General features: G+C 30.7%; 1 protein-coding gene across 1 annotated transcript; it reads left to right on the top strand.

Moving 5' to 3' along the window:
* Positions 1 to 16,582: 16,582 nt before the first annotated feature.
* Positions 16,583 to 17,520, top strand: LOC114182694 (putative protein TPRXL). The gene has a single exon (XM_028069611.1). The coding sequence runs from the start codon at positions 16,701 to 16,703 to the stop codon at positions 17,331 to 17,333; it is 633 nt and encodes a 210-aa protein (XP_027925412.1). The 5' UTR covers positions 16,583 to 16,700; the 3' UTR covers positions 17,334 to 17,520.
* The last annotated feature ends 221 nt before the right edge of the window (positions 17,521 to 17,741 follow it).

Below are 17,741 nucleotides of genomic sequence, written 5' to 3'. Positions count from 1 at the left end.
TTTTGAAATCCGTTAAAATTTATGAAACAGATTTCAAGTCCGGAATTTTGGAAAGCATCGAATTTTGAAATTCTTTTGGGTAATTACCAAATTTTGAAATCCAGTCAAGATAGTTATCAGATTTAGGGAATGTACTATATTTCGAAATCTGGTTAAGGTAGTTACCTGATTTTGAAACTCGGTTAGGGTAGTTACCGAAATTGGAAATCCATTTAAGATTGTTACCGAATTTCAAAATCTAGTTAGGGAAGTTACAAGATTTCAAAATCCAATTAAGGAATGTCCCAAATTTTGAAATCAAGTTCAGTTTTCTTTTCCTTTTTTTGATGTTTTTTGTGTTATTTTCTTTTTTATTTTAGTTATTTGTTGTGTTCTTGTTTTGTTATTTTTTTTCTTTTTAAGATTAGTTATTTTGTGTGTTGTTTTTCAATGTTTTTTTGAATTTATTTTTTACAAAAATACCAAGAACACGAGGTGCTTCTACAACTGGGGTTCATGCAAAAACACAGAAATTTAGGTTAGACAAATTGTGTCACCTGGCAGCATAACTGACCGCCAGACAATTTTTGGCAGAAACCTAGAAAATAAACAAAAACACATATGTCGTTTGTCGGGTCATCAATGTTGCCAAGCAATTTCTAGAAAAATTCTAGAAACTCAAATAGTAATCAGGAAAGCAACATATAATAGTTCAAACAATCAATGATTTACTAGAAATTAACACAAAAGAATAAGGGATTTGACTCCCCTAACCCAGATTCCTGGCTCAAGTTGGAATTATTAGTCCTTTCGTGACAACAACCACGTCCCACCTCTTTAATTCCAACTATCTCCCACTCCAAATGGCCTCCCAATTCACTCTTAGTCCAGTTTTCTAGTGCAGGTTGTGTGCTTGTACCAAAAGAACACTGCCTCTCCCTAATTCCACAAGTATCCTCACTCTACAACCCTAATTTTAATGGCCTTAATGGATAAAAGGAAATTTGCATGAAAATGAGCTTAATGATCATTCAATTGTTGTTTTAGGATGGTTTTCCAGCCCTTCCAACTACTCTCTTAGACGGTTAGGGTTTTCTAATCCCTCTCATTGATGGCAAAAAGGAACCTATTTTGCATAAGTCAAGGTTCAAACACACAATCACACAATTGTCAAGCCAATGCACAACCAATCAACCAATTCATGTTTCATGATAATTCCTACACATCTAGAATTATATTATCACGCACCATAATCATACATTTTCCCAAAAGAAATAAAACAATTAATTTAACACATCAATGGCATTCACATGACTCAAATCCAAGTCCTCTCACACAACCAAGTACTCTCAACCATTTGAGCTAGTATTGTTCCTTGTCATAATTGTCTGAACTAAATGCCATAAAGGTTCCATTACCGCGTTTATATTAAATAATTATTTATTTAATTATTTAATTTTCTCGGGTCTTACACCACACAAGGTAGATGTTGGGGTCATTCTCTCCATTGAACTTTGGAATCTTAATGGGAGGTGGTTGTCTTCTTGGAGGTGAATTGTGCCTTGCTCCTCCACCATAGTTGTGCCTCCTCCTTCTTCCATCACTACTAGGGGAGCCTTCAGATGTTGACCTTTTTCTTCTCCTTTCATCTTCCTTAAGCTCAAGCCTATGGGTATGCTCTTGAAGCATGATTTCACTTTATCTCCTATCTGCCCTTAGTTGATTAAAGGTTTCCTTTATACTAATCTCCATTTCATGGAGGATGTGGGCAAGGGTTTGTTACTCATTTGGTTGCACTACACTACAAAAAAATTAATATTCAGTGGAGGTTTTTTTTTTGATCTGCGGGGTTTTCACCCTCCACAAATTAATTTGCGGAGGTTTTTTGGACCTCTACAATTAGAGTCCCCACAAGTTATTTGTAGAGGTTTTGAACAACCCCTGGTATCTGAATTATATTGTGGAGGTTGTTTTATGGAGGGTTTTAACCTCTTCTATTGCTAACTATTATTTTGTGGAGGTTTGAAACCTCCTTTATTTGTAATTACCCACCCGTATTTATAATTTATTAATTTAATGGAATTATTTTTATTGATGATTTCATAAAGTATTAACAATTACAATGTAAATCTAAAAAAAGAAAATACATGATGTTGAAAATTGTATGAGCACCAAGCTTTATCAGAAGCAGCAAGCTGAGATCTGAAGGTACAATGCTTCATAGTTGTTGAGACAAACTCTTTATCAGAATTGTGTACTAGCCCATCTAATACAATCTTCATCAACAACTCAAACGTGTGGACCAACTCTTGTGCAGCTTTGGCCCTCTGCTTTTATTGCCCCTCTGCTTCTATCTTGTTTAGTGCCTAGATAATTGTTAAATTCGAATAAATTCAAGAACCTGCAGAAAAACCAAATTAAAGTTTGAAAGATCTAACATTTATGACAATGTAGAACATCTTAATAATAGCATTAGCTTAATAGACTTCATAGATCAATCAACTGCAACAGCCACAGATTGGTATGCATATTGAAGAATTACAATAAGATGCATGGGATGGTTCTCCTCTTAATTTATTTTTGACAAGACATGTAACAAAGTTCACTTAAATGATAGTCATCATTGCAGTTCAAGATTTAAAGATTATTCTCTCAATACTACACATCCATCATGGTTTCATCCTTCTTATCTCAACTATCCTTATCTGTTTTCAGAATTTCTTGTTGCTGCCAATTTTAATTTTCAGTTTTCATATGTTGCAGTAGCATTATTTTAGGCATATAGTGATTTGTTGCAATCGAATTTCCATTATGTAAATACTTGCTTAAGTAGTTTAGTTTGACGCATGAAAGCTTGTTTAGTTGTTGAATATAGTGATATAAGTAATGCTAGTTCTGTTTCAGTTTTGCATAGCTCCATAGTACTTTAGAGTTAGATAGATTTTAGGTTCATAGGTGAAAACTAGAATTCTACATAATTCTCTTCATTTCTCTTTATTGCTAGTCTTAGTTGTTTGAAACTTGTCGAAATTAGGTTAGGTAGTTTTTAATTGTTGTTTTAAGATTAGAGTAGGCTATTGTCCTGTTTTTGCTATTTTTAGCTAAGTTTCTTAGGTTCATAGGGTCATATATTAGATTTCATGCTTTCTTAAGTAGATAGGAATATAGTTAGCTTAGTTTTATGATTTTAAAGTTGTGTGCAGAGTTACTTTTCAATTTTCGCTTTCTGTCTAATGCAGTCCATAGTTGTCCTTAGTCTAACATACATTTTAAGGTTTAAATATGTGGTTTTTGTTGTTTGTAGTTGATAGACCATTTTTTTAGTGCTCTTTTATCATGTAAAACTTGTTGGCATATTTAATTTTCTGTTTTCATAAGTTTTAGCTTGATAATTCATATTAAGTTGCATGAAAACGTAATTCTGACAGTTTTGAACACCTTTGCTTGTCTGGCCCATAACGTCCTCCACAGTGATCATATTAAGTTGATTCTTTTTGCATTGGATTCCTTATTCAATTACCTTTAATTTTAACGCAAGAACTTAATTTTTGACTTCTGTGGTGGTTGCAGTTTGGTTTCAAAGTTGGCAGACAGTTTGTGGAGTTGGTTCTTTAATGCATTATGAGGTCTGCATATATCAGATTGTAATTCTTCCATTGTTTTTTACTTTTAGCTTGGTTTTTGTCTTCCTTTTACCTTTTAGAAGGTGTCTAAGTAATTGATTAGTATTTCTAATAGCTAGATTAGTACAGTTTTCTGTACTGTGTACAGTTTCATAAATAATTCTTTTGCTAAAGTGCATAATATAGTTGAATACTCTGCACAAAAAATTGAAAAACAATGCTTGATGAAAGATAAATTGGAACTTACCGAAGTTGTTCAAAACAAGCTTTTCAAACAGTTTCTGATCCATCATATCTTGAGCTAAAATCTGAGAATTCAGCCAAGATAAAACATACGGAGGGTAGCTTGCAAGGGGATAAATAGTGGCCAATAATGGCCCAACTGGAATAGCAGGAATGTTCAAAGCCTGAGCAGGTTCTACCTGTAAGAGAAGGCATGGTCTTAGTTTTTCGGTATCTTACTGACATGGATCAAAACAAATAAAATTTGTCACCACACAATCAGTTTCCTTAAACACTTGCTAGGGGTAAAAGCAACTTAAGAGATGATTTTGAAGGGGTGTAGTCAAGTGATGATGCCAATAGCATAGGAAATATAACACCAATAGCATAGGAAGTATTGAAAAAACTAATGATGGATATAACCCTTATATATTACCTAAGCAGCAGTAGAAAGAAATTTAGAACTTACCATGACCTAGTCTTCATTCCAAATAGAAGGAATGTTGGTGCAAAACATGCAAGAAATATATTACCCTTATCTTAACTATGTAAACTTCAATTCTCATACTATCACTCTCATTTACCAAGACATCTAGGTAACCACAATCTCTCAAAGAAGCATTTTATTTTGCACTAACAGTAGAAGTGTCTTTAACATTTTACTAACTTAGAATCATAATAATATCACATCAATATTAACCTCAACAACTTGTTCTAAACAACCAAATGAAAAAGTGATTGTAAAAGAAAGAATGAGATAAAGAGAAAGTGAGAGGGAACCTAGTGATGGGACCATGAGGCTTGACTTTAACAACTCCTCTTACATTGGCCAAATTCTCAATATCACCCAACGCCTGCCTTGCGAATCTTTCCATCCATTGCTTCGTTCTTCTTCTGCTGTTTTTCTCCCCCTATTACTGCCTCACCTAGAATATCACAACCAAACGACTTGCGGACCACCACACACGATCCCCTCTCATCTATTAGCTGATTTGAAATGGCTCTGCAATGAAATCGCCACTAAGGACAATACATTCATCGATTAAACTACCTGACGCTTGAAGTTTTGATCCCTCATTGTTACACTGCATGCACCACCTCCTCGGCATGTGTGTGGTAGTCCGATTTTACAACAGTAGAGCATTGAAAATGAAATAGTAAATCTACTCAATTACAAACAAGATTTCATTGATCATAGGGATCAAATAATTACAACTAACCTTCTTTCCCTCTATGGTTTCAGGAACATCGCCATTTGCAATCCTTTGGGCAAGCCCTTCAGCAATATAGAAATGACAAAAAGCCTTCACATTAAATACAAAGACTGAGAACAGAAATAGAACCACACTCAACACATCTACAAAAGAAAAAACTCAATATCTGCAAATGTAAAACTCACCACATGAAGAAGCCAATGCCTCCAAAAAATTAATAGTAGCCAATTACTTTAAATCAATGCCATAAAATAATCTAAACTCAGTTTCAACTCATCCTTCTTTTTCCTCCTTTCAATCTCACGCTGGTGAGATACAAACTTTCCCACATGTATCACCTGCGAGATTCGAGCATATGCCCCTCTTTTGCTCGACTTTTAGCAATCTAAGTCGTTTCATTTCAGCAGCAGCTCATTTTGGTGAATTGCAGCACGTACACACTTTTTATATTTGCTTTCTCGAGCCATCCTTCTCATCAATGTTTGAGATGACCTTTCTCTAAGAGAAGCCCTTCTTTGCCTAAGAGCCTTAAGGATAAGCATCTGATTAGCCTCTGCCTGTTGAACACGTGACTCAACTTTTGTTCCAAGCTTCACACATTCATTCTCATAGTGCATTTCAACTACATTTCAACTCACTTGCCAAAATATTGAAACAGAGTTTAGTATTTCGCCTTCCCTCAAATATTCATATTTGATTTCCAATCATATTCTGTATTCTGCTGAATAGATTCATATTATGTACAACTTTGATTTCCAATCAAACAATAGAATGCTTACCTTTGCTCGCGGAATCCCTAGGTTTGATGACGAGATTGATCGATCCTAGGTGAAATGAAACAGATTTGGGAGACGAATCCTAAACTCACCAAAACGAAAATGAATGTGGCGCTTAGTTTTGGATTTGGGAATTTGGGGAAAACGTAAACTGAGTGTGAAACCTTTGGAGGGAAAGGATGAAAAGAGGAGGGTCTAACTGAGTGTGAAACCTTTGGAGGGAAAGGATGAAAAGACGAGGGTCTGAAACCGAAATCTATTACCGGAGGTCATATACCCCTTCAGAATAACTTAAAACCTCTATGATTATTAGCTTTTACATAATTCATCATATTTATCTTAAATAATATTAATTTGTGGAGGGTTTTTATAACCTCCACAAAATAACCTCTACTAATTAACAATTTTTTTTAGTGCTATTGGAGTAACAATTGGAGGAAAGTAGGTCAAAGGTGACTCCTTTTCGTCCTCTTCCATTATTGGATCCAAGTTCATCCTTCCCAACACATAACTCCAAAAATCGAGACAAGGAAACAAATTAGGAGTTAAAAACAACATTTTTTCGAGACCAAATCCAACCAAAAGCAATCTCAAGTGTTTGGTTCACACCCTAAAGCAGGTAAGACAAGACTAGCACTCAAAATCCACCAAAGGAGGGAAGAAACACCTTAAAATTTTCAAAACCATTTGAAGAGCAAAGCAATTATGCTTCGGCCACAACACTCAAAGAAGTTCAAGGAAAGAAAACTTCAAAGACAAAACAAAAATTACCTAAAGACAAGCAAGAAAAGCACATAAACAAGAAGGGTAAAACTTCTAAAGAAAGAAAATCATGTGACAAAACTTGCAAACAAAACTAACACAAGAAAAGAACATAAGAAAATTCTATGGAAAAATACTTGAACATGCAATATCAAGTCTCAAATCATGCATAGTCCAAGGAAGACAAGAACCAAGTTAAAATATGGAACTAATTTATCCATATCACTCAACACTCAAACATGCAAGCTGAACGCATAACACATAGTAAATTTTTCAAACTTTGTTTACCAAGAAGCATAAATGCTCTCAACTTTTGGTCAAAAAAGCATGAAAAATTTTAATCTTCTCAAATCTAGCTCAACAAAGAAGATGGGAAGGTGTTAGGTGTCTTGGTCACTTAGTTCCTTGATTTTTTGGCCGCAAACAATTCCAAGGCACATGTATCAAACAAGACATGGAGATCATGCAATATTCAAATACTTTGAACAATAAGAACAAGAAAACTTTAAATAAACATATGACAATGGACTCAAAATCAAAGCTAAGCACATTTAGAGCATGTTTCAACATGTGAGGACAATTTTTGGCATGGTAGCAACATAGATAGCTCTCAGTTTTGGATTATCAAAGCAACAAATAACATGTTCACAACTTCACAAGGCAATACCAATATATCGAGAATGAGTTCTAGATACTTAAACCTCATGTGAAGTGGGAATATTTTGTGCACACCAACTTGAACCTCCAAAATGCCAAGGGGTCCACCAAAAGAAAAACATAATAGCATCAATGTTAGCATAAGAAAAACACCATATTTTAAACAACCTAGACTCTAGACACCCTATGATGTAGGTTCATTTTTAGTTTTTTGGAAGATGGTGTTTGATACTCTTTAAGAAAACCTAGAGAAGATTCTCATTGGACATTAAGATAGCAAGTTATCTAGATGTTAAGGTTCCCTTTTAGAGGTTATAGAGAATGAAAGTGGTGTTTTGATCAAAGAAACAGACAAAAATGGACATTATAACATTATAGTTGAATCAAAAATAAGCAAAACAAAGAAGCAAATGGAAGCAAAGAAGATGGAAATGATGAAGAGGAAGCATGCCACTCATAGGGGGGACATAAGGTTAACCAACCCTAGAGATAAGTGATGGAGTCTTGTTATGCAAGATAAGACAAAAGAAGAGCCTTTAGTCCCTAGAGAAAGGCCTCATAGTTTTGGTTGAAATAAGATAGTGTATAAACTCAAAATGATCAACCTTTTTATATGCTTATGAGCACCCCTTATATAGATAGTTTTAGGGGCCTTTAGGAAATAAACAAAAGTTCAAAATGGCACCTAAGCAATTACAAAACGCTAGTTTCTAGAAACTAGCGTCAAATGTTGGCACAAACTAATGAGTGGTGGGAAACCATAAGGAGATTCACAACCAAAGACATGGAATGTCTCTACAAAAGCAAAAAATGTTAAAGACAAAGGTGAGACAAAAGGTACAAAGGTACACTTGCTTTATGCTTTTTACTTTAGGTTTTTCTCTCCTCCACCAAAGCTCCATATCATCTTATGCCACATGATCCAAGCCTTCTTAACCTAATTAAACCAACAAAACACATAAACATACATTAGCATGTTGACTTGAGGCAAGTCAACTCTAGTCAACTAGTCAAACCTAGTCAATGGTTAACAAGTCAACTAAGTCAACTTTGGAAAATGAACATAATGAAATTCAAAACAAGGATACAGATGAAGGACTAGAAGTCTCCCCTCAGACATACTCCTTGTGATCCTTATTAGGATAGCCTCCATTGCATCTTGTGTGGTCAAGCCTTCATTAGAATCTCACCTGCGAAAAAATGACGCGGGATGTGACAAAAGACAATACTGCCACTGATGAGTATGATAGTACTATGAAAAAAGATGAAGTTGAACTAGTGATTCAAATGGTTCAATTGAAATAACAAAAAGATCCTTATTAAGACAAATGTCAGTTTCGTAAAATTGTTCAATTAGTCATTTACCTAATGGGAGAATTTTCCTATATATGTTGACTAGTCCTAGATATTGTTACAAACATAATAAAAAATGCCTCAAGATAAAAAAAATATAATACACATATTTTATATGATATATTTAAGAATTAAAATATTTAACTTTTTAGGTAAAATAACTTGATGTGAACATATAGGCTGACCACTACTTGTGTTTCTCATAGGGATTAGTTCGTTCATAATTCATCTAGAATAGGTTTGATAATCATATATTTGTTGTTATTAAACATGGTTACTTATATATGTAAATATGCTTAATTTTATTTCATTAGTTAGTTATTATTAAATACTTCCCTAAATTGAGTCCCAACTTTTGAAAAAGCGTCTTAATTATGTCCCTTTCAGAAGAAAAAAAATTATTAACGTCGTTAACTTTTTTCATGACTTTTATCACTAAATTTTAATATAAATATCAATACTTAATTTTGTAAATTATTTTAAATATCAATTTTTAATTGAGGCATCTTTTTAAAAGTTGAAACTCATTTGACATCTTTTTAAGAGCGGGTACCAAACTCACACATCCAAAGGAAAGTGGGTACCATTTGACTATTTAAACCTATTATTAGTATAATCTATTACTATTATTATTATTATTGGTATTATTAGTTGTACTTTCTAGAATCCATTATTTAACATAAAAAATCAATATTTAAATAATATTATTTATATTTAATTAATTTATTATAACATAAAAAAGTACCCATGATTAATTATTTAAATTTTGGGTTAAATATGTTTTTAGTCCCTTAACTTTTAGTGAAAATTGGAATTAGTCCCTCTTCGAAACTTTGGACCAATTTAGTCTTCCAACTTTAGAAACACATGAATTTAGTCCTTTTAATCAAATTTTGTTAAATTTATTTAACATTTCAAGGATATTTCATGATAGTATTTGAGTTAACATTGAAGTGAAAATGTATTAAACGATGAAAACAACTTAAATACTATCATGAAATATACTTGAGACGTAAAATAAACTTAACAAAAATTTGCTAAAATGACTAAACTCATGCATTTCTAAATATGAGGGACTAAATTGGTCCAAAGTTTCGAAGAGTGACTAATTTGACTGAAAGTTAGGGGATGAAAAACATATTTAACTCATATTTTTTTATACTATCAAACTCTTTATTTAACCTAGTGAAAACACATATATTTATGCATCACACGCATGTATGTTCACTTTTTTGTGATAGAAATTATAATTTTTATAATTTAATTATAGATAATTTTCATTTATCTTGTAGATGATTTTTATTTGTTTAGTAGATATTTTTTATTTATTTAATTTAGAAAAATAGTTAAATTTAAAAAAAAAGTTAAATTTAAAAAATCAATTACGTTTAAATAAAAAATTATAAATTATTTATTTAAATATAATAATAATTATATTAATTTTGCTTAATTTGTTAATAATAGTAGTCATAGTTTTCACAGGATCACATTGTACAAAATGTCTATATTTTACCTTAACAATGTGCATATATATTTATTTTAATATAATATATAACTCAAAGTTTAATCATATATTTTAACCACATAACAATATTATTTTATTAAAGATCAATAATCAATTACTGTGTCAAATTTATAATTTAAAACAAACAAATTCATATCTATATATTATCTTGTGATCTTATTATTGTTATTATTATTATTATTATTATTGCTATTATTATATTAATATTATTAATTATATTATTGTTATTACTATTATTATTATTACTATTATTATTATTATTATTATTATTATTATTATTATTATTATTATTGTTTTTGTTGTTATTGTTATTACTATTACTATTACTACAATATATTTTTATGATCAATAATTTTGTGACTTTATTTTCAGAAAAAATCATCTAAAGTCATTTGATGACTATTTTCGATTTGTTCACGTGTGATTGTCGATTGACTATTTTGTAAAATGCGACGAAGGATGAGAAGCAGTGGTGGATCTTGGCTAAAATTTTTGGGGGAGCCAAAATAATATACTCAATTTATATATTTAACATTTATGTCACTAATTTAGTGAAAATTAATACGTAATTTAATATAGCTATAATTATAACAGAAAATACATATATCTAAATGATATTGTCATTTGTTGTTTTTAGATTCTAGAACTTATCAAATAATTGAATCATAACTACATTTTTTAGCTATTTTTTGTTTAATGTAAATAATCATATTATCTGCAAAATATTCATTTTTCATTTTACTAATATGCACATATCGATTCAAAAATCATCACAAACTTTCAATTCATCATTGTTATGCTTATGCGATGAGCAACCTTATTGTCTTGTTCTCATCTTCACTTCTTTTTTATCAATTTTAAAAAATAAATTTATTCTTTTATTTTTTTATCAATATACCTAATTATAAAACAAGTTTAAGACTAAAAAATAATTTATTATAAACTAATCAAACATTGAAGACATAATTAGTAATAAAAATTATGATAATCAAGTTACAATTAAAAACCCTCTATCAAAAATCACATAATACATTATTTGCTCATCTATATTCATAAAGAATGAATTTACAAAAGGGTAATGAGATAAAAAAAAAACAGGACTAAATATAAAACAAGTATTGCATTGCCAAGTGAGATAAGAGAAATTTTTTTTCCTTTAAGAATAAGAGAAGATATGAAAAAGATGAGGACAAAAATAATGAGTTTTTATTTAACTTTTTTTGTCAGTAACAAAAGAAATCAGGTAAGAGTAAGAGATGAGTATAACACGTGAAAAAACACAAAAAATAATGTGACGAAAAATAAAAATTATCTTAACAATTTTTTTCTTTATTATATTTAATTTTATATTGTACTATTTATTAATATTAAATGTTGTATTTTATAAAAGAAATAAAAAAATACCTAATTTAATTTTTATTAATTTTCAGTGTATTACTATTGATTTAAAATATACACATAATTTAAAAAATTTTAAAATATATATAATCTTAAAATTTTAAAATATATAAAACTTAAAAAAAGTTAAAAAGTTGGGGGGCCGTGGCCCCCACCCGCTCCTTCGTGGCTCCACTGGTGAGGAGCGCACCTTGAACTTGATTTAACTGATCCAATAATAAATAAAGGAAATCTTTCAACTCGCTCATATTGACATCAAGGTTGATATCACTTTCTAATGATTTGAAGATGAATTGCATTGGTCAACTTCAACTTCGTCCAGATAAATTTCAAATTCACTATCATCGAATTCAATAGTAGACTCTTGTAACACGACCTCATACATAGTTTGCTCGATCTCTTCTACGATTTATGTAAAACCCATTTTATTTCTATTCTCTTTTTTTGTCCTAAGTCGTAAAGGCTTGTATTAAGCAGATGGGCCTAATGGCTGGCCCATGGGGTGCCAAGGCCCCTAAAGCAGCCAAGACTCCCATTCTGCTCTCACTTTACCAAATCAAGCCTTGACTCCTTCTTCTTACAAAACAAAAGCTCTGCTAGGGTTTAGGGCTCCGTCATCTTCAAGCTAGCTCAAAGCCGCTTTCTACTCCATGTAAGTCTCCGTTATTCCTCTTCGTGTTTTCCAGTTAGGGTTTCATAGTAACCCATCTCGTGTTCCTGCTCCTTTATTCTTTCAGCTCCTCCGTTCATTCCTTGAGCTACTGTGCTTTCCACGCTTGGCTGCCAAAGCCCCTTTTAACCCCTTTCCAGGTAAGGGAAGTTAGGGTTTGTGTCTTAAGCTTTATTGATGAGTTATTATGGCCATTTTCGTGATATGGAATGTATGATTAAAGTTTTGGTGCTGTGAATATGTATTGTATGTCGATGTGAGTAAAATGCTTGGTCTATGCGTGCGTGAACAGTGGAGGGTCCTGCATATCTCGTCCAAGCGACCTATCTCGCCTAAGCGAGATTAGCAGTACTCGCCCATTTCTGCCTGCGCGAGCTGTCGCTCAGGCGATGAGCTCCAGCTTTGAGTGAGAGCACGTCTCGCTCAGGCGAGGAGGTCTCGCCTAAGCGAGAGTGTGTGACAGCGCCACTGTTCCTCTTTTCGAGCCCTCGCCTAGGCAAAGGGGGCTCGCCTGAACGAGAGACCCTCTCGCCTGAGCGAGACTCCTCTGCCTGAGCGAGAGGCTGGGCGAGAATGCACCAAGTTCTGTTTCCTTTGCTGATTCTTGTGTGATTAATATATTTTGGATGATTTGATCTACTTAAAGCGTGGGATGCATGATGTGTATGTATGAGACTGGTTTATTGATTCATTATGATGGGATGTTTATAGAGTTGATATGAAATGTGGAGGGATTCATGGAACATGAATGGTGATCCTTGGCATGGTATTGGCATGATGTACGATTCTATTTTTTTATGGCTTTGGGGAGGTTGAGCTATGGTTGATTAAATATGAGATACGAATGAGGGGTGGTTACAAAGATTGACATGATATTGACATGTGTGGTGAATATTTCATGATTAATTGAATATGTATAGTATGTGGGCAGTGCGTAAATCCTTGGGATCTCTAGGTGGGAATTGATTCATTGTAACACTTGTAACACATAGCTCGGGGGTGAGCAGAGGTATCCACCATAAGTGCAAGCATCTGTTGAATCCGACCAGACTATATGTATTCGGATGAGTCGAGTCAGAGTCTAGTGTATTGTTTGAAAAGTTAGAACATGTTTGGATGATATATCAAATGCTTGGATTATGTAGTAGCTTGTGACTACTTGATGAACTGTTTTACTCTAGCTTACCCTGTTTGTTTGTCTGGTTGTCTTGTATGTGGCTCTTCTCTTTTGCGATGATCATCAATTTATTGATGGGAGTAGATGTGAGAGGTTTTCGTGGTCAACAGGGGAACGGTGACTCCGCTGCTTAGCCATCTGGGCTGGATTCTCTTCTCTGGGTTTCCTTTTAGGGCCACGACCCATGTATTTGGTTATTCTTAAGATTCCCAATCTTCTTATTGTTGAATATTTGAATACTTGGATTATATGGAGTTGTGTTTAAACTCCAAGACTGCATTTATGTATTATCTTGTGTAACGCTTCCTTTAATTATGGTTATTGTTTAAATAGGGTGTTATAATTTATTATATGACTCATCGTTGAGAATATTTACTTGAGATATTATAAATATTTTATATTCTTTTACATTTTGTGTTATATATATATATATATATATATATATATATATATATATATATATATATATATATATATATATATATATATATATATATATATATAATATGAATAAAACAAAATAACAATTTTTCCCCCGTAACGTATCTCTCATGTTTTCATAATCCCTACAAATTTTCAACACACATAATATTTCATACTATAATTATATGACTCATAATATTCCCTATTGTAATTTTAAGACTCTTAAAAAATCTTGTAAAATCGCTTCCCAATTAAATCCACATCAAACTCCCCATATCAATATGTGGACATAAGCGAATGTCTAATGTATTATTATTATTATTATTATTATTATTATTATTATTATTATTATTATTATTATTATTATTATTATTATTATTATCATCAAAGATAAATAATGTTTTTTCTTAAAGTCAACTTTATCTATTGTATTTAAGAGATTATATTGCATAATATATCTACATTTTACTCTAAAATCAATTTGTGCATACACATCTCATTTTAATATAATATATAATTCAAAAGTTTATTTGTAAATTTTAATCATATAATAATATTGTTTTAATTAACATCTATAATTAATTATTGTGCCAATTTTACAATTTAAAACAAATTCACATCCAAATATTATTTTTTTATTCTTATTATTATTTATATTATTAGTAGTATAATCTATTACCATGAATAGTATTGATATTATTAATTATAGTTTCTATTATCCATTATATTAATTTAAAGAAATCAAAATTAAAATCATAATATTTATTTTCAATTAATTTATTATAAATATATACTCATAATTAATTATTTAATATTTTATATTATCTAATTATGTATTTAAATATTATATTTATAAGTATGTATAATTATAACATTTAAATATAATTATATAAATAAGTTATCTTTTAAATATAATCATAACTAATTAATTTTCTAAGACTAGCTTTGTTTATTTTTAATTTAAAATTAAAAATAATTTATCATAATTTAATAAAAATTTGAGAGTTACTATTAAGAAAATGTATAATAATCGAGTCACATGTAAAAATTGATTATGAAAAAATACATACTACATTACTTTCCTTTTTCTATGTTCATAAAAAATAATATATAAAAAACTTTTACAATAAAAATAACGCTAATTGTTAAAGAAATATTTTAATATTTAGTGAGACGAGACTTACCTTTTTCTTAAGAAAGGAAGATAATAAATGAAAATTTAAAAATAAAGATAATGAATTTCTAACTTCTTTTTTTCATAAGAAAAAAAAAAGAAAACAAAGGAAGGACAATAAATAATTACAATTTATGGAAAACTCAAAAGTATAATATAAATGAAAATAAAAAATATCTTAACAGAATATTTTTATTCTTAATTATATTTAATCATATTTGATTATTTATCAATATTAAATATTGTACTTTATAAAAAAATAAAAAGAGACATAGTCTAATTTCCATTCATTTTCAATATATACTACGTATAATTTAAAATTTTTTAAAAAGAATTTGAAAATTCCTAAATTGATTTCATATAAAATCTATGTCTTGAACTATATTGATTTCATATAAAAGTGGACACAAAAAGCTTTACAAAAAAAGTAATAATTTATGAAAAAACAATTACCAATTTATTGTTTTATCCACGAATTGTTCAACCAAAAATAACCTCTTCCCGATTGACTCCCTCCAATTAAGTTTCTGAAATAGTATTGATATTATTAGTTACACTTTTATGATCGATTACATTAATTTAAAGAAATAAATATTAAAATCATAATATTTTTTTTCAATTAATTTAATATAAATATACACTCATAATTAATTATTTAATTTTTTTATATTATCTAACTTTGTATTGAAATATTATATTTATAATTATACACTCAAATATAATCATATAAATAAAATAATTTTTAAATATAATCGTAACTAATTAATTTTCTGAGACTAGTTTATTTTAAGTTTAAGATTAAAAATAATTTATCACAATTTAATAAAATATTAAGAATTATTAAAATGAAAAAATACATCATACATTAATTTTTTCTGTGTTCGTAAAAAATAAATATAAAAGAACTCATAAAATAAAAATTAATATTAACAGTTAAATAAATATTTTAATGTTTAGTGAGATGAGATAGTTATTCTTTTTCTTTAATAATAAAAAAGGACAAATGAAATATGAAAGAAAAAAGTAATAAATTTTTAACTTCCTTTTCTTCTTCATAAAAAACAAAAAAAAAGATTAATTAGTATAATTTGTAAAAAACTAAAAAAAATTCGAAAAAAAATATATAATTTAATAAATATTTTTTATTTTTTATTATATTTTATTATTTATTATTTATTAACATTAAATATTATATTTAAAAAATATCTAATTTAATTTTCATTAATATTTGATATATAGTACATAATATTTAAAAAATCTTAAAAAGTTTTGAAAATTTCAAATATATATATATATATATATATATATATATATATATATATATATATGTCTTGAAGTAAATTGATTTGATATGCAAATGGACACAAAAAGCTTTACAAAACAAGTAATAATTTATCCATGAATTAACAATTTTCTTGTTTTATCCATGAATTGTTGAACAAAAAATAACCTCTTCCTCGATTGTGAAAGGTTAGCGTGAAATAAGGTCTAAAAACTGAATCTCTTCCATCCTTTATTTTCTCCTAACCACACAAAAATATTTTTCTGAGTTATCTCCCTAAAACTTCTCTGAACCATCGAAACTCTCTTTAAATAACCCTCTCATGCAAACTCAATACTCATTCTTACTCGCAGCAGTTTTTCTCTACCTCCTCTGATAGAGAAGAGCAACTGCTCTTACACAATAAGAATCCTCCTACGCAACAACAAATAATACCTTAAAATCCTCAAAAACACAAACCCAAAAATGGCTCGTCAACTTGTTGTTCTTGCCCTTGTTTTTGTCGCCCTAAGTGGCATTGCCATGGCTGAAGAGTCCCCATCTGCATCTCCAGAATCATCTACCTCACCAACATCATCTCCAAAATCATCTCCTTCACCAACATCATCTCCAAAATCATCTCCTTCACCAAAATCTTCTTCATCATCATCATCATCACCATCACCATCTTCATCAGCACCAGAATCATCTTCTTCTTCATCAGCACCAGAATCATCTTCTTCTTCTTCATCAGCACCAGAATCATCTTCCTCATCAACACCAGAATCATCTCCATCATCAGCACCATCTTCTTCACCAAAATCATCTTCATCACCAGCATCATCTCCATCTTCATCACCAAAATCATCTCCTGCCCCATCAACCGCCTCTCCGCTCTCATCTCCTCCTTCACCTTCTCCATCCTCCGATGAGACCGAAGTCGCAACCCCACCAGCTCCAGGCAGCAACCCCATTGAGCTCTATGCACCTGAACCCGAACCCTTTGACGCCTACTCGCCTGAGGCCGACCCCGCCGACATTGCCAATGGTGCCGCCGCACGTCAAATCTCTGCCGCCGTCCTTGCCGCCGTTGCTGCTGCTGGCTTCTTTGCCTTCTAAGCTACTTTCCTAGTTGGGTTTGCACTTTATAACTTGTGGGGTATCCAACAATGGGCATGGTTCTATATCTTCATTCATTAGCTTATGTTCAATCATTGGAATAGTGCAGATGGTTGGTACTCAAGAACATCAAAGTTTTATTTACGCCTTCAATGACATTTCTATGAGCCATTTTTTTTAATATCAATGTTTCAATATTTTGCCTTTATCTTTTCCTTTAATCTTTCAATTTATTACGCCACCAATTTATAATTTTCACGCACGGTAACTTTATATTCATAACACTAAACAATGATTATGTTAAGCTACAAAGCATGCAAGCCTTAGGAAGCTAGGGTTACAAAAAGTACTCAATTTTTTTTATCTGTGAAATTATTTTGACAGTTTCTTCTCATAATATTCGGTACT

This window comes from Vigna unguiculata, chromosome 4, assembly GCF_004118075.2.
Source record: "Vigna unguiculata cultivar IT97K-499-35 chromosome 4, ASM411807v1, whole genome shotgun sequence".
In the NCBI taxonomy this organism is placed as follows: domain Eukaryota; kingdom Viridiplantae; phylum Streptophyta; class Magnoliopsida; order Fabales; family Fabaceae; genus Vigna; species Vigna unguiculata.
The sequence above is the reverse complement of the archived record's forward strand: the minus strand, read 5'-3'. Positions and strand labels throughout refer to the sequence as shown.

Coding starts and splice junctions, on each gene's coding strand:
- LOC114182694 (XM_028069611.1), top strand. CDS start 16,701: ATGGCTCGTCAACTTGTTGTTCTTGCCCTTGTTTTTGTCGCCCTAAGT.